At 34.7% G+C, this 25,171-nt stretch overlaps 1 protein-coding gene across 4 annotated transcripts in view; it reads left to right on the forward strand.

Moving 5' to 3' along the window:
- The window catches only part of MINDY2 (MINDY lysine 48 deubiquitinase 2), a 74,589-nt gene that overhangs the window by 29,626 nt on the left and 19,792 nt on the right, over positions 1 to 25,171 (forward strand). For 3 of the 4 annotated variants that reach the window (XM_059372016.1, XM_059372017.1, XM_059372015.1), the window contains exons 4-6: positions 1,267 to 1,425; positions 11,433 to 11,535; positions 17,919 to 18,061. In XM_059372016.1, the coding sequence (XP_059227999.1) occupies positions 1,267 to 1,425; positions 11,433 to 11,535; positions 17,919 to 18,061 (405 nt within the window). The remainder of the gene's footprint in view (positions 1 to 1,266; positions 1,426 to 11,432; positions 11,536 to 17,918; positions 18,062 to 25,171) is intronic. The other variant, XM_059372018.1, reaches the window with a different exon arrangement.

Here is a 25,171-nt window from a genome sequence, read left to right on the forward strand (position 1 = left end):
CTACTGCCTCCATTGTTTTGCCTTTCCCAGAATATCATTTGGACTCATACAGTATGTAGCCTTTTCAGGTTGGCTTCTTTCACTTAGCAATGTACCTTTAAATTTCTTTTATGTCTTTTCAAGCTTTGTAGCTCGTTTCTTTTTCTTTTTAAATTGTGATTTAAAAAAATATAAAATGTAGGGGCACCTGGGTGGCTCAGTTGGTTAGGCATCTGCCTTTGGCTCAAGTCATGATCCCAATGTCCTGGAATCAATTGCCTGAGGTGGGCTCCGGGGTCAGTGGAGAGTCTGCTGCTTCCTCTCTCTCTGCCCTCCCCTGCTCATGCGCTCTTCTTTCTCTCTTGCTCTCGCAAATAAATAAAATTTTAAAAAATATATAAAATTTAATCCCTTAACATTTTTAAGTGTATAGTTCAATAGTGTTAACTATATTCACATTGATAACAGATCTCTAGAACATTTTCATCTTGTAAAACTGTATAATTCTAAACCCATTGAACAGCTCCGCAGCTTTTCCTTTGTCCATTCCCTGACAACCACCATTTACTTTCTGTTTCCAGGATTTTGACTACTCTAGATATTTCATGTAAGTGGAATCACATAGTATTTGTCCTTTTGTGATTACTTATTTCACTCAGCATAATGTCCTCAAGTTTCATCCATATTGTAGCATGTAATAGAATTTCCTTTTCTTTTTTTAAGGCTGAATAATATTCCATTGTATGTATATACCACAGTGTCTCTATCCATTTATCTGTCAGTGGACATTTGGGCTGTTTCCACTTCTTGACTATTATGAATAATGCTACAATGAACATGGGTGTGCAAGTATTTCTTCAAGATGTTATTTTCAATTCTTTTGGATATATGCCCCAAAGTGGGAGAGGTAATACTCTTTGATTAGAAACTTTGTCTTTGGTCTTTCCAGTCTAAAAGAGGTCCCTCATCCCTGTCAGTCTGTACGTCATTATCCTGTTCAATATTTCTTAAATACTTGACATTATATTGTATATATATTTGTCTCTCAAAATAGAATATTAGTTACATGAGATCAGGAACTTTATTTTACTCACAGTTATCTCTTTAGAACTCAGATTAATGCCTAGTACATAGTAGACACTTAATAATAAACATTGGTTGAAGGGACAAATAAATTGGATAAAATGGAAAGTTAGAAGTAAATGTGCCTGCATTGAAGTATCTTTGCTGTTGTTGTCATTGTCGTTTGATTTTTCTCATCTTTACCTTTCTCCTTTCTATTTTCAGAATATGAGTGATGCTATGGCAATCTTGCACAAACTACAGACAGGCTTGGATGTAAATGTAAAATTCACTGGTGTTCGAGTATTTGAATATACACCAGAATGCATTGTATTTGATCTTCTTGATATTCCTTTATACCATGGGTGGTTAGTGGATCCACAGGTAAGTGGAAAATTTAAAATTATATAAACGCAAATGTAGTAAAATTTTATTCATTTGGAAATTTAATCTAGATTTATATTTTCTGATTGTTATTTATTTATCATTTGTTTATTTCTTTATGGGGAGAGACAGTGTGTGAGCTGAAATCAAGAGCTGGACACTTAACCAACTGAACCACACAGGCGTCCCTGTGATTGTTATGTTTTTGTGCTTTTACCTGAAATTAGCCAAATTGTGAGGTTCAGGGGATTGTCCTCCAGACTGCTCAATTTGTCTAAGACTTCTGACTATAACTTCAAGGAGTTAGGAGTCACCTACAAAGTTGAGTCCCCATTCTCACCAATACTTATTAGATATTATTTGGAATATAGTCATACTAATAGGTATAAAATTGTATCTCATTGTGAATTTGTTTGTATTTCTTAGGAGAAATGTCTGCAGATCCTTTCCCCATTTTTAATTGGGCTATTTGTCTTTTTCTTACAGAGTTGTAAGAGTTTTTTATATATTCCAGGTGTGAGTCTCTTACTAGATATATGGTTTTTAAGTATTTTCTACTATTCTGTGGATAGTCTTCACTTTCTTGATGGTGTTCTTGAAGCCCAAAACTTTTTAATTTTGATGACGTCCAGTTGATCTCTTTTTTTTTCTTTTGTTGCTTCTACTTTTGGTGTCCTAAGAAGGCTTTGCCTAACTCAAAGTCACAATGATTTACTCCTGTATCTTCTTCTAACAGTTTTATATTTTAGTGCTTATATTTAGGAGTGTGATCAATCATTTTTGAGTTAATCTTTGTATATAGTTTGATGAGGGATCCAATTTTATTCTTTTGTATGTGGCTATCTAGTTGTCCTAGTAGTATTTGTTATAGTCTTTGTACAAGATTATTCTTTCCCCTCATTGAATTATCTTGGCACTCAGACTGATCTTTGTAAAATAACCCTCCCCTTGATTCCTTTGCCCCCCTTCTTCTCTTAAAAACCTCCACTATAACTCCAGTATGATAACAAAATCTTCATGATATGCAGTATGACCTAGACTCTGCTTGTCTGTCTAACTTCACCTCTTATAATTCTCCCTTTCTTTTCTTTTCTTTTTTTTAACTACTCTCTAGTAAAGTTAACTGCTTGCCTGTTCTTCAGACATGACAGACATGTCAAATTCATTTCTATTTCAGATTTTTCTGCTGGCTGATTGCCTATGGTGGAACATTGTCTTACTACCCTAATACATTGTTCTCCTAGATCTTCACGTTTCTGGTACCTCATTTTTCAGATTTCAGGTCATATATCACCTTGTTAGATGCTTTCTGACAACTTGTTGAAGTTAGTCAGCCTCCTTTTCCCCAGCCATTTCCTCCCCCATGATCATATTTGATTTTCTTTACGACTTACCATTATTTGGAATGATTATTTACTTCTTTACTTGATTGACTCTCATCTCCCAGTAGAATGTTTTTTTTTTTTTTTAAGATTTTATTTATTCATTTGACAGAGATCACAAGTAGGCAGAGAGGCAGGCAGAGAGAGAGGGGGAAACAGGCTCCCTGCCGAGCAGAGAGCCCGATGCAGGACTCGATCCCAGGACCCTGACATCATGATCTGAGCTGAAGGCATCAGCTTAACCCACTGAGCCTCCCAGGTGCCCCTCCCAGTAGAATGTTTTATGAAAGGTGGGCTCTGATATCTCATTGTTTAGAACAGTGGTTGGCACATAGTAGGTTCTTAGTAAATATTGATCAATGGCATGAATCATGTATACATGTCTCCATGTGTTAGCTACAAGGACAGAGAGATCATAATAGCAATAGTTTCTTCATCCTTGTCTGTTGGTAAAAGCAACTGGTAGTCTGGGCAAGGAAAGCATGTCTTACTGTAAACAGGGCATCTGTGTCTTTATTGGCATTCTGTCTCTGACAGTATCACTGAGAAGTGTAACCATGTCCAGTATTTTACATATCCAGGGTGAGCCATATCAGATCCTGTCAGATGACAATGCCAGGTTGTCTAGGAGAATGAGCTAACAGCCTGAGGAACCTAAGCCTGAGTTCTTAAAAATTGTACTCAGATCATCTCTCTGATTGTCTGTGTAGAGCTATATATTGTCCAGGAAACAGTTGAATTCATATGCTTAAAGAAAAACATATTCAAATGTAGAACTGAAATTGTTTGTCAGACTTTTCTGGCATACACAGTGGGTTTTCACACTCTTGGAAGGGGTGAGGGCAGTGCTTTTTTATCTATTTTACTTACTTATTTTGTGACAAAATGATTCTGCTGATGAGAAAGGAAAAAAAAAACAAGGCAAAGTTTGAAATCTATAGGTGTATATGAACTACCTCTCAGAACTGGTTAGTATTCTGATGATGTATTCTGCAAATGATTATCTTGTAAATAAATTTCAGCTGTTCTTTTGATGGCGGGCACCAGAATTCAGCCACTGAGAGGATATTTCTCCATTATTAATTGATAATACCTCTTTAAAAGCAACATGGGGAAGCCAGATAATGGTGCAAATGATATATTGAATGTACTGAAAGAAGACAAATGCTAACCTGTAATCCCGTTCCCAGAAAAATTATATTTCATGAATGGAACAAAATCATTTTTGTAGATTAATTAAATTAAGATTGCTTCCTTGGGGTGCCTGGCTGGCTCAGTCAATAGAGCATATGACTTTTGATCTCAGGGTTGTAAGTTTGAGCCCCACACTGGGTGTAGAGATTACTTAAACATTTTTTTAACTCTAGAAAATTTAAAAAAAAAAAACTTCCTGGCAATAGACCAACATTAATGGAAATTCTAAACAAGATTTTAAAAGGAAGCAAAATAATCTCAGATGGAGGGATAAGTGAATGAAGAGAAAAATAACATGATAAATATACATGTAGACTGTATCAAATAATAACACTGTCTTGGGATTTTAAAAAAGAACATTAGCAAATACAAAAATAATAACATAAGTTGGGAGGAAGGTAAAGTATTCTAAGGGTCTAGAATTGTTCAAGAAGAGACTTTGTGTGGGGGGTAGATATTATAGTTTCTATAACTTCTTTGTCCAATGTGGTAGCCAAGTGTTGCTATTTAAATTTAATTAAAAATTTAGTTTCTGAGTTGCACTAGGTACACTTCAGTTGTTCAGTAGCCACATGTGGCTAGTGGATATCTTACTGAACAACACAGATTTGGAATATTTCCATTATTACTGAATGTGCTGTCAGATAATGCTCTTTCAGAGTAACTGTGAAAAGAATAGAAAACATAGTGGGTAACTTCTAGATTAGTAGAAAAGAGAAAAACTAATCTAAAGGAAGAAAGAAGAGGTAAAGGAATGTTGAACTGATGAGACAAAGAGAGAATAGCTTTAATAAATTAAAGTATATAAATAATTATAGTAAGGGTAAATAGGACTAAATGCTTTAGGTAAAAGTGGTTCTGAGGCTGGATTAAAATATCTATATTGATTTTTCACAAGAGATAGAAAAAAACAAAGATTACAAATAAAGAGAGGGAAAAAAAGATGCCATACAACTGCTTAATGTTTAATTTGCCAAGGAGATATAATTATGTTAAATTTGTATGTGCCTGGAGATACCTAGAAAGTAAATAAATACCTGATTGCTCATTCTCTGAATCCATGGGAACTGTCACAAAGAATAAAGGTTAGTTTTTTACTACAAAAAAATAAAATTTGTATGCATCTAATCCTATAATCTCAAAGTACATAAAGCAAAATTTAACAATTATAAACAACTTTTAAGATTTTATTTATTTATTTGACAGAGATCACAAGTAGGCAGAGAGGCAGGCAGAGAGAGAAAGAGGAGAAAGCAGGCTCCCCGCTGAGCAGGGAGCCCGATGCAGGGCTCGATCCCAGGACCCTGGGACCGTGACCTGAGCTGAAGGCAGAGGCTTTAACCCACTGAGCCACCCAGGTGCCCCTAACAGAATTATAAAAAGAAATACATTACCACGCTGGAATATGTTTTGTCTTTTTCTGTTACTGATAGGAGCAGTTAAACATAACTGAATGTTATGTTTTTTTAAAAAATTAATAAACTTGTTTTAATAATTTCAGATTTACAGGAAATTTGCAAAGATGTTAACAGAGAGTTCCTGCATACTTTTCACCCCATTTCTTTTAATCTTATATAACCTTGGTACAGAGAGTTCCTGCGTACTTTTCACCCCATTTCTTTTTTTTTTTTTTTTTTTTTTTTTTAAGATTTTATTTATTTATTTGACAGAGAGAGATCACAAGTAGGCAGAGAGAGAGGAGAGGAAGCAGGCTCCCTGTTGAGCAGAGAGCCCGATGCGGGACTCGATCCCAGGACCCTGGGATCATGACCTGAGCCGAAGGCAGCGGCTTAACCCACTGAGCCACCCAGGCGCCCCTCACCCCATTTCTTTTAATCTTATATAACCTTGGTATCAAAACTTAATATTGGTACATTACTATTAGCTATATTAGAGTCTTCACTCATATGTCACCAATTCATTTTTTAAGTTTTTATGTAAATTCCAGTTAACATACAGTATAATATTAATTTCAGGTGATAATGTATTAATTCAACACTTCCACACATCACCTGGTGCTCATCATGACATGTGTACTCTAAAATCCCCATCACCTTTCTCACCCATCCCCCCACCCACCTCTCTCTGGTAACCATCAGTTTGTTCTCTACAGTTAAGAGTCTGTGTCTTGGTTTGCTTCCTCCTTTTTTCCCCCCCCTTTGCTTATTTGTTTAATTTTTTAAATTCCATGTGAGTGAAATCATATGGTATTTGTCTTTATCTGACTGGCTTATTTCACTTAGCATAATACACTGTAGCTCCACCTCTGTCATTGCAAATGCCAAGGTTTCATTCTTTTTTATGGATGAGTAATATTCCTGTGTGTGTGTGTGTGTGTGTGTGTGTGTGTACCACATCTTCTTTATCTGTTCATCAGTTGATGGACATTTGGGCCTTTCCATAATTTGGCTATTGTAGATAATGCTGCTGTCAACATTGGGGTGTGTGTATCCCTTTGAATTAGTATTTTTGTATTCTTTGGGTGAATACCTAGTAGTGCTTTGGCTGGAGCATTGGATAGTTCTGTTTTTGTTTTTGTTTTTTTTTAAAGATTTTATTTATTTATTTGACAGAAATCACAAGTAGGCAGAGAGGCAGGCAGAGAGAGAGGGAGAAGCAGATTCCCTGCCGAGCAGAGATCCCAGGACCCTGAGATCATGACCTGAGCTGAAGGCAGAGACTTAAGCCACTGAGCCTCCCAGGCACCCGATAGTTCTGTTTTTAAGTTCTGCAGGAACCTCCATACTGTTTTCCAGAGCAACTGCACCAGTTTGCATTCCCACCAACAGTGCAAGAGGATTCCTCTTTCTCCACATCCTTGCCAACTCCTGTTATTTTTTGTGTTGTTGATTTTAGCCACTCTGGCAGGTGTGAGATGATATCTAATTGTACTTTTGATTTGTATTTTTCTGATAATGAGTCATACTGAGTACTTTTTCATGTGTCTCTTAGCCATATGTCTTCTTTGGAAAAATGTCTGTTCACATCTTCTCCCCATTTTTTAATTGGATTATTTGTGGGGTTTTTGGGTGTTGAGTTTTGTAAGTTCTTTATAGTTTGGATACTAACCCTTTATCAGATATGTCATTCGCAAATATCGTCTCCCATTCCATGGGTCACCTTTTAGTTTTGTTAATTGTTTCCTTTGCTCTGCAGAAACCTTTTATTTTGATTTAGTTTCAGTAGTTTGTTTCTGCTTTTATTTCCCTTGCCTCAGGAGACATATCTAGAAAGAAGTTGCTACAGCTGCTATCAAAGAAGTTATTGTTTGTATTCCCCTCTAGTATTTTTATGGTTTCAGTTCTCACACATTTCACCAATTTTTCCACTAATTTTTGTTGTTGTTGTTCCATAATCTAATGTAGAATAACACACTGCATTTAATCATCCTATCTTCCTAGTTTCCTCCTGTCCATGACATTTTCTCTTTTTTTTTTCTTGAACCTGACTATTCATTCTTTTTATACATTCGTGAAATTTATAAAAACTGACCTACTATAGGGCCATAAAGCAAGTTTCACCAAATTTCTAAGGATTTAAATCACATAGAATATAGAATATCCTTTGACCACAGGGTGATTGAGCTAGAGAAATCAGTAGAAAAACAACAGACATTGTTTGCACCAAAAATTGATAATAAAAGAGTATTTTTTACCTGCACAATAAGTCCATATCAAAACTTGTGAGTAGAGGGATTTTTAAAACCCTAAATTCATTCATTAATGAGTAAGAAAAGATTAAGAGCCAATAAACTATATACCTTTTAAACAGCAGAAAGTGCTAAAAAAAGAAAACAGAAAGTATTTTTTTAAAAAGCAAAGAGTATTAAAATAGTAAATATATAATAATGAAGATTAACAAAGCTAAAATCTTCAAAATTCTTGAAGTAAACCTTCTTCAAAGAAATTTTAAAATGAGAAACAGAAGGGGCACCTGGCTGGCTCAGTTGGTAGAGTACACAACTCTTGATCTCAGCGTTGTGAGTTTGATCCCCACACTGGGTATAGAGATTACTTAAAAACAAAATATTTTTAATAAGTAAATAAAATGACAGAAAGTGAAATTTTAAAAACATGTCATTTACATAGCAAAAGTTCTTAGGAATAAAGCTGACAAAAAGATGCACAAGATCTCTGCATGAACAATTTTAAATTTGAGAGAAATTAGAGACCTACATAAATTTAAGTCTCTATTCTTAGATTTTAGATTTTAAGGCAATTTATACAGATGTCTATTCTCTCTAAAGTAAGTTATAGTTTCTGTATGACCCCAAACAAAATCTAACAGATTTATGGGGAGTAGTTGTGGAATGAGACAAGTGGATTCTGCAACTTATGTGGAAATGCAAAGGGCTGGGAACAGAAGCTATGATATACTTGAAGCAGAACAAGCAGGGAGGACTTGCTCTTCCAGATAGGAAATACCTTACATATTATAATTAAGAATTGGACAAATGATAGAGAATAGGTAAGCCAAAAAGACCATGCATGCATAGACAGAAAGAGGGCACTGTAGAGCAACAGGGAGTGTTTATAATAAAAGGTGCTAAGGCAATAAGGTAGCCATTACAAATTTAATTAGATAGCCAGTTAGATAGCCAGTTCAGATTTCTAATTCGATAGTCAATTAAAAAGAATGAAATCATTTCCTCCAATTCAGAGCATAAAATTCTGTTCCATATGCATTGATGTTTAACTGTAAAAGCTAAAACTGCAAAGGAAAAGTTTGAGAGTATGTTTCTGAGCTTAATGATAGGAAAGGATTTTTATTTTTTTATTTTTATTTTTTTTTAAGATTTTTATTTATTTATTTGACAGACAGAGATCACAGGTAGGCAGAGAGGCAGGCAGAGAGAGAGGAAGGGAAACAGGCTCCCCGCTGAGCAGAGAGCCTGATGTGGGGCTTGATCCCAGGACCCTGGGATCATGACCTGAGCCGAAGGCAGAGGCTTTAACCCACTGAGCCACCCAGGCGCCCCAGGAAAGGATTTTTAAACAAATACATTAACCATGGAGAGCTTTGGTAAACATGACTACATTAAAATTGAGAACTTGTATTTATTTAAAGAAATGCTGAAGAAAATGTAAAAGCAAGCCCCTGAGAGGATTACAACTTATATAATGAATAAAGAGCTACTACAAATATATATATATATATATATATATATATGTTTTAAGATAGATAACCTCATTTAAAAAAAGAAGCAAATTATTTGAACAGGCATTTTATAAAAATGGATATCCAAACAACTAGTGAACATATGAACTAGTCATTAGGGAAATGGAAATAAAAACCAAAATGAGTTACCATTATATACCAATTAGAACATAGAACAATTAATATTTAAAAGTCTGACAGTACTCAGTGTTGGAGATGCTGTGCAATGTAGAGAATTCTCATTTTGCGCTGATGGAAATAAATTGGCTTTCTGCTTTGGAAAGCAGTTTGGAGTTCTAAAGTAAAGTTGATGATAAGCATACCTTAAGACTTAGCAATTTGATAAAACATATTTCCTAGAGAAACTCTTTGTGTGTAGAATTGGATAAATGTATAAGGCTATTCATGGCGATATTATTTGTAATATCCCCAAACTGCAAGAAACTTCGCCATCAAAAAAATGAGTGCAAAAAAAATTATATTGTTATATCCATACTATGGAATACTATACAGTGAAAATGAACAAAAAACAGCTGTACACCACTACATATAACTACCTAGCATATATTTGCTCATTTGGTTTGTTGTTTGTCTTTACTCTAGAATGTAACCTTTATGAAAGCACAGACCATCTCTTTTGTTCACTGCTGAGCCTGCAGTCTCTAATAGCAACTGGTACACAGCAGTGCATAAAAAGTTCCCAAATGAATTCATTTACTGAAATGCTAATGTAGAGATTTGGCCTATGAAATCTCTGTATTGAAATCTTCATATTGTGTATTGCTGGTCTATAGAAGTGCAGTTGATTTTTGTGTATTGATCTTGTATTTGTATTTTGTGGATTAGGATTAAAAATTCATACCCTTTGGAAAGACGTAATGAAGTTGAGTCACTCAAGAAAATTGCTATAAAGAGTAAAAGTGTTAAGAAAAATAATGAAAATCTAAAGTTGCTGTGCCCTCAGATTGCTTCTTAAGGGTCTAAGTTTTCACTTTAAATAAAAACTGGAAGCCATACTCTTATTTATGTTGTTTACATAGAATTTAAGATTCTGCTTTCAAAGAAAAAGTTATTTGGCTCTACATCAAAAGACTGACAAGTGAATACATTGTGTATTTTAACATGAAATGTTCAAGGTGTATATATAAAATTTTTTCACAACTCCTTGCTTTGACATTTTTTCAATTAACTGCTCTTCTCAATAGTTGGTCCCATAATGGTTCAGAGGCTTTTTCTATCCTGGAATTTTGCAGGAACAAAGAAATTGTAGCCTAGGGCAGTTTTCCTTAAACTTTGCTATGCAACAGTGGAATAAAAATTTAGACAACTGAGAAGCAACTTGAGCCTGGAATTCTGTTAGATCTTCTTAACAAGCTCTCCAGTTTGAGAACTATTGTCTAGAGTATTATTTTTACAGATACTATGTGGAGAATTGTATTCAAAATATAAATGTTCAAGAAGATCATTTGGATGTGGAAAGAAAACATTGGCCCTCTTATGTTTTATCATTGTATTAATTTGTATTTGTTTAATCAATACAGTAGTACATATAAATAGATTATAAGTAAATATATATTACAGATGGGATGGCAATCAAAACAAGTTGTTTAGACACCAGAAACCTATTTTTCTTCAATAGTCAAAGCAAAGTATAATGGAAGGAGAGTAGAGATGCCCAATTTCATTTTCCTACAGCTTAAGACATTGCATTTACTTTTCTACTCTACTGCCAAAGACCAAGATTAAATAAATCTCATGAGGCAAATTCCATCTCTGATTAATATACATTAACTTTTCTTCAGGAAAATGATATGGTTACATCTACTTGCATCTCCACTATACTTTCATAAGGACTAAATAAATAAAATGGGAGAACTTTGTTAATCCCATAAATTATCTTTAGATTTGCCTTGCTCTAAATACAGAGTACTTGTTTTTTAGAAAAAAATGAAATGTTCTTATTTTTCCCCCTGAAATAGTTTACTTTTTATTTTAATCACTTAAATGCATCTTCACAACCTTAAGAAATAAAGTTGCATGTTATAATCCCATTTCATCATTTTTTGCGTAATTCAAATACAGCTAAGCAATACTTTTTATAATATGTTATAATGAGCTGTAAACAAAATTCGGAACTGTTGGATGTTGATTTTCTTTTTCATAAGTAATATTTTGACATTTAATATTAGAATAAAACCCTAAAGAGTGATATGGGTTTCTTTGTTACTGTTTTTAATCTTATCGTGATTAGTGAGACAGTCATTTGTTTTCTAGATTGATGACATTGTAAAAGCTGTTGGTAACTGCAGCTACAACCAACTAGTGGAGAAGATCATCTCTTGTAAGCAGTCAGACAATAGTGAGCTCGTTAGTGAAGGTGGGTGAGTGCTCCTAATACCTGATTTATTATTGGCAAAATAATTTGTGTTATAATTTAGTAACTTTTAAGTGTCACAAATAAGACTTCTAAAAAAATCCAAGTGATGCTACTTTTACTTATAAAAGAAGTAATTATTCATAAAGATACCAGTGAAAAGGTTTTTTTTCTAGAACGCTTTTCACTTGACTTCTAAAATCAGGCCTGGATTCTACTAAAAGTCTTTGGAATCACTTGTTAGCTTTGATATGGTCAATTACCCAGGAGTTATTGATAATTACCTTTTTTACAAAAGGATTATTATTTGGGGGTACTGAGTGAACTTTACAATTCCTCCTCTAATTGATTGAAATGAGTATTATGTACTCAAGTGTTTATTTTAATCGAGTTCTGCCTTATGTTTCAGTACAATACAGTGTATCAGAGAACCATTCTAAATGAAAGTATACCTCAGATCATCAGATTTCCTAATCCCTAACTAATTAAAATTGTTAAATTTATCATTATAGAAGTAGTTTCATGTTTTTTTCATCTGTGTTCTGGTCAATGAAGGGAAAAAAAGTACATTTGAAACCAGAGTGCTTTTGGGATCCATAGTATTTGGATATACCTTTCCTACAACCCACTTCACTTATAAATGTGCATGAATATTTGGGCTGGGCTCCTGTTCTCCTCCATAATGAGAATAGGGAATGGGCTTCATCATCATCATCCTCTCAGACACAGGTCTTTTACATGAGGTATAATAAAAGTTGATTATAATCACCACATTAAAAATACACCTAAGTGACTACAAGAGTATATAAGAACATATGAGAAGCTATTTACATGTATCACATGCTACATTAATCAAGTAATTATTCAATTACCCATAAATTTAAATGTTTATTCAAGAAGCAGGTAGCAAGAAAAGAGAGTATTTTAGTGGAGACTTATCCTAGGTTTTTGTGTGTTGTTTTTTTGTGTGTGTGTAATTATCCTAGGTTTTTACTTTCAATAAATACATAAATATACAGGGATACCAATCACTGATTTGTATAACAGCTCTTTCACTGCAACCCAAGGCAACAAAATTTTAATTTTAGGGGACAGAGGGCAACAAAAGCTGTTAAAAATACTTCCAATTAACAAAATTCCATTCACTAGAACTTTTCCTTTCTTACCCAAACTTTCATTACTATATATTCCTGAACAAATAGACTATAAAAAAAATTTCCATGTGTAGATGCCTGCTCTCTCTGTAGTTTCTGATATGCTATTCAATAGTAATTGAGGGGACGTAGGATTCAGCAAGTGTTAACAGATGGAATGATAGCTGTAAAAATGATGTTTGGGTGAACAGGCTTATAGGATGGGAAGCTATAGGGAATACTTGATAACAGCATTTTTCCCAAGCCAGGCTGTAATGTAACAAGTAATGTAATGTACTTAGGCAATATGCTAATTATTAACAAAGTGAACAACAACAAAAATCCAGCCACTTCATCACTTCTCCTTTCTCTCTACCTGATGTTACAATTATTGTTACTATTTCTCTAACATAAACTGTAACTAATTTATATAGTATTGATACCTTGAGAAGAACTCCTTGATAAAAGCAAGGAAGGAATCACCCTCTTTAGTGCCATAGAATTTTGGGGCAATATGTACCAGAATTGATTAATTTCTTGGTATATAAATTTTATATGGTAGAATTCTGCATGTCAGATTTTTATAGCAAGGAATAATTTTATGTAGATTTCAGTATACTACAAATGTATAGTCTGTTTGAAATAATTATTCAGTTACAGTAGTTTATTTGTATAGGCACTAAGAAATGGTAAAGGAAAGAAAAGACCACAATGGACATTTTTACTTACACTATATTAATTTAGCTTCCTCCCATTGTTTTCTTCCTCTTATTTTCTTGGGTATAGTGTTCAGCTGAAGGAGTCTGCTTCCTTTTTCTGTTTGGCCCACAACTGTAACTTTCCTTCTGAATCAATAAAATATCCCAAAGGTGGTTTATTTCTAATCCTTCTTTATTAAAAATATTAAGCTTTAATCTCAGGTGGTAACTACTTATTTTTTTTTAATTCGAATATTTCATCTCCGTAAGGTGTAGGATACAAGATATATTTTTACTATCATTCTTTTTGATGAAAAAGCAATGTTATGTAGCTAAATAGAATTAGATATTCTTTTACCTTCTTTCAGATAACATTTTTTTTCTTTTGATACCTTGTAAGTAAACGTACAGAACTTTTACAGAGTATGTATTATTTTCTACATTATAATGATGATTATGCCGTGGCAGCAAAAATCAGTACGGAAAAAAAAACAAAAACCACACAGTACCAGCTGCCAGACTTTACTTGAGCTGGTCATTTAATTCCAGTTGCTTTCTTAGGAATAATTTCTTCTTTAACAGTTATTCCTAAGTTTAAAAAAATGCTCAAATAATTCCAGGATATTCATTTATTTAAATATTTATTGAGCTTTTATCATATGCCATCAGCAGTGAAAATTATAGTTTGAATTTATGTTATTTCTGATTAAATGATACTGATTTACTCTTCTTTTTCTTTATTTTGAAAACTCTCAGACTCATGAAAAAAATTGGAATAGTACAATGATTATAATCCACTTTGCCTGAATTCACCAATTATTAACATATTGAAGTTTTGCTTTCTCTGTAGACACACACACACATACACACACACACACATTTTCCTAAATCATTTGAGAATTAATTGCAAGTATCATAGAAGTTTATCCATTAATGCTTCAACAGTTGTCTCCTAAAAATAAGAGTTCTATCTAGTCATAATACAATTATCTCAGGAAATTTAGCATCAATACAAGTGATACTACTTGTAGCAAATACAGTATATTTATCTAATAATACTGTTCATATTCTCAATTTTCCAATTGTCCCAGTAATGCTCCTTTTAGCTTTAAAGATTTTTCAGTGTAGGCTCCAATCAAGAATCATTTAATTGTCATTTCAGTTGAGCTTCCTGTAATCTAGAAGAGATCCCAAATCTTTTTCTCTTCTTTTTTTCTTTTTGGTCTTTTCTGATACTGACTTTTCTTAATTAGTCCAGGTCAGTTTTTTGGTAGAATAGTCCTCAATTTGGATTCATTTGATTGTTTCCTCATGAGTAGAATAGGTCAGATATTTTTGGTGGGAATACTACATAGGTGCTAGATACTGTGTCTTTCCCAGTGCATCACATTCAGGTGGTACAAGATGTCTGATTATCCCATTATTGGTGATGTTGAAATATGATTAAGGCAGTATCTGACAGATTCTTTGTTGTAAAGATGCCCTTGCCTTTTGTAATTTATTAGTAATCTCTGGTATCGTGCTTTGAAACTGAATACCCTGTTCCCTAATAATAATCTTTTAGCTAGTACAATTGGCATTCACTGGTTCTTGTCTGAATCAACCCCTACTATGTTGATTATGATAATTCTATTATTCCTTCTATGTTTATTAGTTGGCAGTCTTCTGTAAAATAAAAAGTGTTTTCTCCTCCTCCATTAAGCTTTTGAATGTTCCATGAAAATCACAGGGCTAATTTTAAGAGTTGGCAAAAGAATTAGGAAACATTGTTCTCTATAAGTCTAAATTAGAATATGTTTTATGGCTTGGGAGAAATACAATTCAGTTTGCATTTATAATAATCAGCACTAAATTTTTAAACTTAATACCAGTAATTCTCCTGGGCTCCAGTCTTCACTTTGCTAACTAGTTTTATGTCCTTGAGCAAGTCATGTATTCTCTCTTGAGCTGATATCCTTTCTCTAGAAAGTAGTAGCTGAGAAAGAGCTTTCTAGTGTAGCATTTTTGAATTTCACACACATGAAATAATGTGAATTCAGTAATCTCCATTCATTTAAAAAAAAATTTATTTATTTGACAGAGAGCGACACAGCGAGAGAGGGAACAGAAGCAGGGGGCACGGGAGAGGGAAAAGCAGGCGTCCCGCTGAGCAGAGAGCCCGATGGCGGTGCTTGATCCCAGGATTCTGGGATCACGACCTGAGCCAAAGGCAGACGCCCAACGACTGAGCCACCCATTCACCCCTCCACTCTTTTTTTTTTTTTAAATCTTTTTGAAAGGAATTTTTAGAGAGGATATTGTGTGAGATGTGGGAGGGGTATTTAGAAACATCTTTCTGAAGGGGCGCCTGGGTGGCTCAATGAGTTGAGACTCTGACTTCAGCTCAGGTCATGATCTCAGGGTCCTGGGATGGAGCCCTGCATCGGGCTCTCTGCTCAGCAGGGAGCCTGCTTCCTCCTCTCTCTGCCTGCTTGTAATCTCTCTCTGTCAAATAAATAAAATCTTAAAAAAAAAAAAAAAGAAACATCTTTCTGAAGGAAGCATTTAGTAACATGGATATTACATAGAGCAGTGCTACTTCTCAGCATAGGTATAGTGCTTAAGACTTACTGTTACATATAGCAAGTGCTTTAGTATATAACTATATATTGTCCTCAGTAACTTAATACTTTGCAAATAATGGTAATAAGTGAAACAGGGAGCTCATAAATATATAAATGCAGGAAGTTGCAAATGAGCTATAAATTTCCTTTGGCAGGGACCTTCTATATAACTTTTTTGCACTTCCCCTCCAGCCTTAACCAATTCCTTGAAATAGTGTGATACATAGGTAGCTTTTTACAACCACTTTGCAGCTTGAACTGCTCTAGCTTGACACTAAGGGTGAGGGATAGAGACGGAGTGGAATAAACCTATGTTATCCAGCTGCCTCTGGCCCTACCAAGATTATTTTCAATTTCTTATTGAGGTGTCAGTTTCTTAGTGGAGGTTTCTCTTTTCTCCCTGTAACTGCGCCTCTCTGCCCACTTATAAAACTTGTTAGAGCGTTCTGTTCCACCCTACCCCACCCCAACCCTCACCCCCATTGCTACTGAGACATTCCTTATTAAAGGAAGGGAGCATAAGGATGAAGGAAGAAAAAATAAGGAAAGAAGAAGAATATAGCTTTTCAAGTTATTTACACAGATTCTCATTATTTCTGGTAGTTACATTCTGTAAAGTTGCTGTGAACATTGAATTCATGAATACTGAGTCACTGCTCCTAGGGGAAACACAAGAGTAGGTTCCTATGAGCCACTGGTCACAAGATTTTCATCAACTGATCAATATACAACCTTGTTTTATTTGTGTTTCTGTTTAGAGACATTTATTTATTTATTTAGATATTTATTTAATACATGTTGATTCATTAACATCAAACACATGGCTAGCAGCACTATAACTCATGTCTGAATGAATCTGCAAAAATGTGTTTTCTCTGTAGGGCACATCACAGCCTTTGACTCCCCAGCACTTCAGTAGTATGCTTGAGGGCCATTTTACACACCCCGAAAGGCATACCTAATAGATTGTGAAAAGTCTGTTTATAGTAAGAAAGCTGAAATAAGAAGGCAGAACATTGCCTCGCTTGACCTCAGTGGGGAATGTGTGCATTGAGTGACTCAAAAATTTTGCCACTTTGCCCGGATCCAAGATTTACCCTGAAGCACAGCAAGTGTTGATTTTTGGGGATTTATAAATAAACTTTAGTTACTAGGCAAGTTTACAGGTACAAAAGTGCACAAATAATGAGGATCAATTGTACATACATCTTTTAAATTAAACCCCAGAAAACTTTATATTTTACTGTGTTTTAAAAAGAAAAGAGATCATTTCTGTCTCTGAACTTGATATATCTACATAATGATAATGAGTGGTATCTGTGGGAAGACATTAGGATAAAAATGGCCTCAGTTATCCCATTGTTTTCTATTTAGTCTCACACCTACTTTAAGTCTTTAGTCTTTTATTCAGCAAAAACTGAACGGTTTATGAATTGAGAATTATCTAGGGTCTTTGTTAACATCTTAAAACAACTGAAGTTGTTAAACACCTTTCCACTGGGAAAGTCACTGTTGGCATACATCTTTAATTCCTATTTTTTAAATTGTGAAAAAGTTTCTCAATTCTCTTGAGAATTGAGCCCGATGGCGGGATTTATTTTCAATAAATAAGAAGGCATTCTTATTTGTTTTAATAGGCTTTAGTGTTATTTTGTCTGTATCTTCTATTGGTAGTTGCCTAAAATCCTTTTCGGAAGTAGGTGGAGTATAAGCAAATACATTTATTGTTAAAAAGAAGCTCACGTAACTGTTTCTTTAGGATGGAGAATGTCTATAGACACATCTTCCATAGCAGAATTACAAAGAAAAATCTTCAATTTGGAGTCATCATGTTATAGTAGTTAAATCTTATTTTGATTGGCCTTTCTTCATACTTGGACCACAATATAAATAGAAAAACTTTTTAATTCTGAAATTATTCTTCTATCTAATATTATGCATTGGTTCCATAGGCTTTGTAGCTGAGCAGTTTCTAAATAACACAGCCACTCAACTGACATACCATGGATTATGTGAACTAACTTCAACGGTTCAGGAAGGAGAACTTTGTGTGTTCTTTCGGAATAATCATTTTAGCACCATGACCAAATACAAGGTATGATATAGAAATAGCTATTTAATTGTTATTCTAAATTAAAGGAGCTGGATTTAGAGGTGTCTTATGATCTACTTCAAAATAAAAAAAATTCAGCATAATATTCTTTATTCATCGGATTTATGAAGGTAATCATTAAACATTTAGGATGCAGTGGATTCACAGTTTAAGTGTTACTTCAAATCAGCTTTTTGTTTTAATTCTCAACTCATTTTTCACAGATTACTGTGTTAAAAAATATTTCCTTTCTAAGAAAAAAAGATAAAGAGAACTATGATTGTTAAAGATGGATGTATATCTTTGAGGGGAAGTTCGAAGAAAGAATGAGGATTTGTCTTTATGATAGTGTTTATTATTACTAAAGTTATCAGTGTGACTTTGAATTCTTCTTATACCATTTATAGCTCTACAAAAAATCTTACTGATTTATCCTCTTTGTCATTTCTTCACCCATATCTCTTCCATTTTTACAGCTGCTGCCTATTTGCGGAAGTTTCGCAACTTAAGAGGGCCTTCCGTGGTAGAATACTACTCTGATCATGTCAATAATACAGCAGAAATGCTCAGTAGCACTCAGTGCTTAAAAGATAAAAATGCAAGGTGTTTTCTGCTATCATCTTATGCAACTCTGTACTTCAGCCATCTAGTCTGCCTACTCATTAATAATCGTCTGTCTTCATACACACTTAAAACTTTACCATTTCTGCACTTTTTCCATCATTTCTTACTCCTTAATTCCTATTTGAAAAGATCCTCACTCCTCTTAGCTTATCCACATTTCACCTAGCTTTTAAGAAGCCTTTCAAATACTAACTCTCCAGTACAGCTACTTCTTTTCTCCTAAAACCAGTAGTTCTCAACCAGGTTGTATGCTGGAACTACCTGGAAGCTTTTTAAAAAATACCAATGCGCAGACCTCACTACAAACTCAATTCAATCAGAATGTGTAGAGGTAGGACCTAAGCATCTGTATTTGTTAAATGCTCCCCAGGTGATTAAGTGTGCAGCTAATGCTGAGGATCACTACTTCACCCAACCTCCTCTAGCTGTTGTGAGCCATGTCATTCTTATTTCCCTTATGGATGAGTACCTAGTTACCAGTTTTCTTTTCGTGTAAATGTGCCTTCTTCCTCTAAATGAAAGTAAGCGGATTGAAGTTAGAAACGGGGTCTTCATATTTGCTTCAACACTTTAATCAATGAATTGCACAAAGCAGTGTAAAATAGTGATTTGTTTGCTTACATATGAATGCCCTAAGTACTGAGCAGTATGTGGGATTGTTGAATCACTATATTGTACACCTGAAACTAATAACACTGTGTTAATTACACTGGAATTTAAATTTTTAAAAATTAGTTAAAAAATACTCTAAAACCTTAGCTCTCCTGTTGTATTAGTTATAGCAGGGATTCATTTATATTGCTCCCACATTTGAGGTAGTTGTGTGCTAAGTGCTGGCCCAGAGTCAGGCATACTTTTCAGAAATTTAAGGCTCCAAAACCTTAGAATCAGAATTACTGCCATACAGTGTATGTATATTGCTAAGTCATCTTGCTTTACTGGATCTCTTCAAGTCCACACCTCAGTCATTTAACAAGTACTGTTAAGCATGATTATGTCTGGGTGCTCAGCCAAGTGTTACAGCCTGAGCAAGGCAGCTTTGGTTCCTACCATTTAAGGACCCCTGAGTTTGGCAAGAAACATATGTTAAATAATTGTACAAATAGTTATTATTTCTGTTGGGATACACTTTAAGGGGTACATAAACATGCTGTGAGTGCTGTTATCAGGACTTATAACCTAGCTAGGTATGTCAGGAAAGATTTCGTGGGAAGGGAACATTTAAACTGAGACTTGGGGCGCCTGGGTGGCTTGGTCGTTAAAGCGTTTGCCTTCGCCTGGGGTCAGGATCTCAGTGTCCTGGGATTGGCCCCCTGCATCAGGCTCCTTGCCTGATTCTCCCTCCCTCTGCCTGCTGCTCCCCCTGCTTGTGCTCTCTCGCTCTCTCAAATAAATAAATAAAATCTTTTTAAAAATTAAAAAAAAAAATAAACTGAGACTTAAAAAATGAATCTTGTAGGAGTTTAATCAGTTAGCAAAAAAAGGATTAACTAAGCAGATAGAGTATGTGTGTGCAAAAGCCTGGAGAAGGGAAAGAACTTAATTCCTTAAGGAATGAAAAGAAGGCCTGTGTGGTTAAAGCATAGAAATTAAGAGGCATGACGTAAGACTAAAAAGATAAACAAGTACCAGATCTTGAAGAGTCTTGAGTTGAGAGGAGAAACACACCTTGGTCTCCTGATGGCCTAGTGGTTCTTTTTGTTTTGTTTTTTGTTTTGGGGGGATTTTTTAAATTTTTTTTTTTTTTTGGCTCAGCAGGGGTGAGATAGTTCAATGGGAAAACAAGATCTCTGCCTGTCATTGATGGTGGTTAGGCAACCTCCCCAGACTAATCTGTAGGCTGTTCTCTTTTCAGTCACAGCTATGTCTCTGAACAGAAATCCTTTACTAGTCACCTAGGTATTCCCAATGTTCCTATGTGGTTGGGGAAGGTGTACCTCTCTTCAAGCACTTTCTACCAGGTGTCTGTTTCTGGACAAAGTATACATTTCTGTGAGATAATGATAACTCAGAGAACGGGTGCATTCTGCTATTTCTCTGCTTTCACATTTTTCTCAGTAAACCTTCTTCTCTGGCTAAATAGTGTATCTGAGGTGTTATCTTCATGTCCCCTTTGTACAACATTAAGATGCTTTGGACTTTTGGGCAAATGTGGATGTGGACTTATTATCCCCTGACTATTGCAGGGGCCAAGTAGATGTTACAGTGACTTGGACTATAGGATGGTAAAGAAATGGAGAGTAGAAAGATTCCATAGAAATTTAGGAGGTACAATCTACCAGATTTGGTGATTAGGATGTAAAAACTAAGAAAGAATGTTTCTGGGCTCTGAGCACGCAGAACTGGATAAAATGGCAGTGCTCTTCATTGACACCGAGAACACTGAAAAAAAGATAACAAATAGCACGAATCAGCCTTGGAACTGTTAGAGGTGCTTCTGAGGCATATCTCCAAGTGGAAATGTTGGATAAATGTTTCAAGACTGGAATAATTTTTGTGTATAAATAGTAATTTGGGGAGAGGATGAGATTTACAAGGAAAATAAAGAATGGGGAGAAAAGAGAAGACTTAGGAACTAGATTTAAGGAGAGCCAGTATTTAAGAATCAACTAAAGGAGTATGAACTGGCAAAGGAAACTGAGAAAGAAAAGAAGAAAAGGAAAAATCTAAAGAGTATGGTATCATGTAAGACAACAGGGAGAGTATTTCAAGAAGACTGGAGATCTCAGTTGTTAAATGCTATTGAGAAGATGTGGAAGATGAAAACACTGGGAGTAAAACATGATATGGATTTCATTGGTATCTTTTAGAGAATGGTTGCAGCAGAAAAAACTCAATTTGAATTGGTTAGGAAATGATTGGGACGTCAGGAACTAGAAACATGATAGTAAACTGAAACTGAGAGAGGCATAGACATTAATGTCTCAGAGCTGTAATGGATCCAGAGGGGTTTTGTTGTTGTTGTTGTTGTTTAATATAAGAGATGGGATCATGTTTCAATATTGAATGACTCAGTAGAGAGAGAAAGGTTGAAGATACCGGAGAGGAGATAGTTGATGAGAGAAGGCTCCTAAGAAGGTGAGAAAGGGTAGAAATTTTCACAGGCCAAGGGGGTTAACCCTTAGTTGAAAAAGCAACTTCTTTGTTGTATAGAAGGGAAGGAATAGACTATGAGTACAGCAAATTTATAGATCTGATGGCAGGAAGTAGAGAAAGCTACTGTTTAAATGCTTCCTAGTTTCTGCTATTATTTGGAAGGCAAGATCATTTACTAAGATTGAGTAGTTAAGTTTGGTAACAGATTTGAAGGAGGTCATTTGAAATAGTTTTTAAAGCATGTAGGAGAAAGTTCTAATTAGAGAAATTAAGGTAGTCTTGAGGATGGTAATTATTATATGAATATACCTCTTGTGTAATTTTTCTGCAGAAGTATTCATCAGGGTATAGGCATGGCAAAGGTAGCTAGCTTGCTATTCTAGATTTGGGACTTTGTTAAGTGGGTGCAATAAAGAATAGAAAACCAGAGAAATTTAGGAACATCATTCTTCACTAAGGTAATCCTGTTTTTATAGAAGGGATAAATGGGAACTATTTTGGTGGTCAGTCACTAAGGGAAATGCTTAGTTTCCCTTGTTTACTGTAGTGACCACAAAACTGAAACAGTAACACTGCTTTTTTTGTTTTTTGTTTTTTTTTATGAAAAATGGCAAACTTAGAAAAAAGTAATGACACTAATTTAATGTCATTAAATTATTAAAATTATTAAAAATTATTAAAATTAAATTATTAAATGCCTATTATACTCATCACTTTTAGTAATTTGGTATTGACTATTTTCACCTATTTTTGCTTATATTTCAATATGCATCTCTAAACAAGAATGTTGTCCTTTCACATCACAGTACCATTATTGGATCTAACAAAATTAACTACAGTTTTTACTATCACCTAATACCCAAGCCATATTCAAGTTTCTCATTTGTCCCTCAAATTGTTTGATAAATGATTTGTTCAAACCAGGGTCCAAACAAGGAACTTGCATTACATTTAGTGAAATAACTCCATTTTAATATGATGCAAATCCTGTGTTTTCCAGGGATCTTGTAGGCTTGTGAACAATTTATTTATGCTCCATTATAATCCTCTCAGTCCAGTCATATTTCCTGTATTCCTATTGAACTGTCTAGTCCTGAGGGTCTGTAAATAAGACACTGCTTTACATCTGGCAGAGTACTTAGTGAGTACTTTTTTTTTAAAGAAGAACATTCTGGGTATGATTTTCTTTTTCCCACTTCATGATTTATTTATTTATTTTAGAGAGAAAACACATGAGCAGGAGGAGGGATAGAGGGAGATGGAAAGGGAGAGAGAATCTCTAGAAGACTCCCCACTGAGCATCTAACTCAGGGGGCTTGATCCCATGACCCTGATTTCATGACCTGAACTGAAACCAAGAGTCTGACACTTGACAGATTGAGCCACCCAGGCCCCCCAAAGAGCACATTCTTTTATAAGAGTTAGAGTCACTTTCCCTCCTCTGACCTAGTGGCTGATTAACTGATCTACAACAAAATCTGTAACATTCCTTTGGCTGTTGGTGTAGAGCTAGAAGCCCTAAAAGAATACTTAATAGAGTTTAGGGAAGGCATTCCTCCAACATGGTATATACTTGCTTGATAAGAAAATAGGATAGAAGATTGTGCCCTTGCTTTGTTAAACCTGTCCAGCATTAAGACTATTATTCTCTACCACTAATTTCTGGGTTGTTAAGAGTTTCTTTAGTGCTTTATAAATTTAAACCCCAGGGACTCTATAATCTAATAAGGATATAAGTAAAGAAAAACTATAAAGCTGCTTTTCAAACAAGATACAGCTACTTTTAATACTACATTAGGTCTTCATAACTTTTCACTTTGAAGACCCCTGAGATTTTAGAGCCATTTTATGCATTCATATTTAATGATTACTTTATTTCCCATCTTCCTACCCCTTTGGAATACCTATAGTATAAATACAGTTCATTTATATATACAGTTTATATATACAATTCATTTATATATGTATTATATATACATTTATATATATAAATAGATACACATTTATATATACAGATATACTTTCAACAAAAAATAAATTTAACATAGGATAGAATACTTTCTATTACAGATAAGTGGTATCTATAACTAGTACCCTATGATAATAAATTATGTAATATTGAAGTAGAGTATTTATATAAATGTCAATTATAAATTGATAATGTCATATGTGTCTGTAGCCAAATTATTTTATTTGTGGGGCTTATCTTTATTGTGATTTGCAGAAAGAATCTTTATGCTTTCTGATAACCATGTCATATCATAATGCCACTATGCCACTATCGTCCTAGGACCAAGACCTGCAAGGAGGAAGTCCATGTTGTCAGGACAAAGGATTACCTAGGAAAGGTCATTTCCAGTTTCCTTATTGGTTATGTTATTTCTTTAGGAACTTTCTAAACTCTATGTGTAAAAAACTTCTATGTGTAAAGTCTTCTGAAACTCTAGAGATAAATGAGCTATGGACTTTTATTTGACCAAAGGGGAGGTATATGTCTGTTACAATGTTCTCCGGTACTCATCTTTGTTCTAATTCCTCTCTTTAGACACTAAATAGAAACAGAAGTCTCTCTGTTAGGTTAGACTTCTTGATGACTCTATGTAAAGCACTGAAGATTATAGATATTTCTAAAACTTGTATCTGGACAAAGTATTCTCTCTTTACTAACTTTATGATTCCATCTTCATAGACTTTTTATTAAGCTTTCTACCATTACAGAGTCACAGTGGTTGTGTGAGTCAAATTGACTTTTTTTTAACCCCTGAATAACATCTACCAATTGACTTCACACTTCTCAACTGTCTAACACAGCATAATCTATGGTTTTGATTGCATAGCCTCTCATGATATTTTCCCCAACCATAGATATTCACTGACTCCCTCTTATTGGAAAGGCCCCTTATTATTCCTAGATTGTGATTTACCATTACTAAACCCTGGACAAGTGCCTGTACTGTTCCATCTCATCACTAGAAAATAATCAAGTCCAGCTCTTGCTAGTGGTCTGTTGTAATAGTGCCCTTGGTGAATCGTTTTTTAAACTCTTCATCCCTCATCTGTCTGTCAGGAACAAATACATATGCCGATTACTGCTGTCACTTCTGTTAATTTCCTCCATATACCTCCACCTAATCTTGTTCAGGTAAACCAGGCAGATCATCTTGGCAAATTCCTAATGAATACTGATCCTGTGAAGATTTGTGCATCAACATAACTAAATGAGAATCTGAAAGCAGCAGGAGGAGTTCCTAGTGAGAGAGCAGATGCTTTCAGGGCCATTCCTGTGGTTCTAGCTAGTGAGGTGACTTTTTTATCCAGGCAGGAAATTTGAAAGTGTAAAAATGAATTGTAAATAACTACCCTTGTACGTCTAATTTTAGGAAAGTCTTTGTA

This window comes from Mustela nigripes, chromosome 13, assembly GCF_022355385.1.
Source record: "Mustela nigripes isolate SB6536 chromosome 13, MUSNIG.SB6536, whole genome shotgun sequence".
Classification (NCBI taxonomy): Eukaryota; Metazoa; Chordata; class Mammalia; order Carnivora; family Mustelidae; genus Mustela; species Mustela nigripes.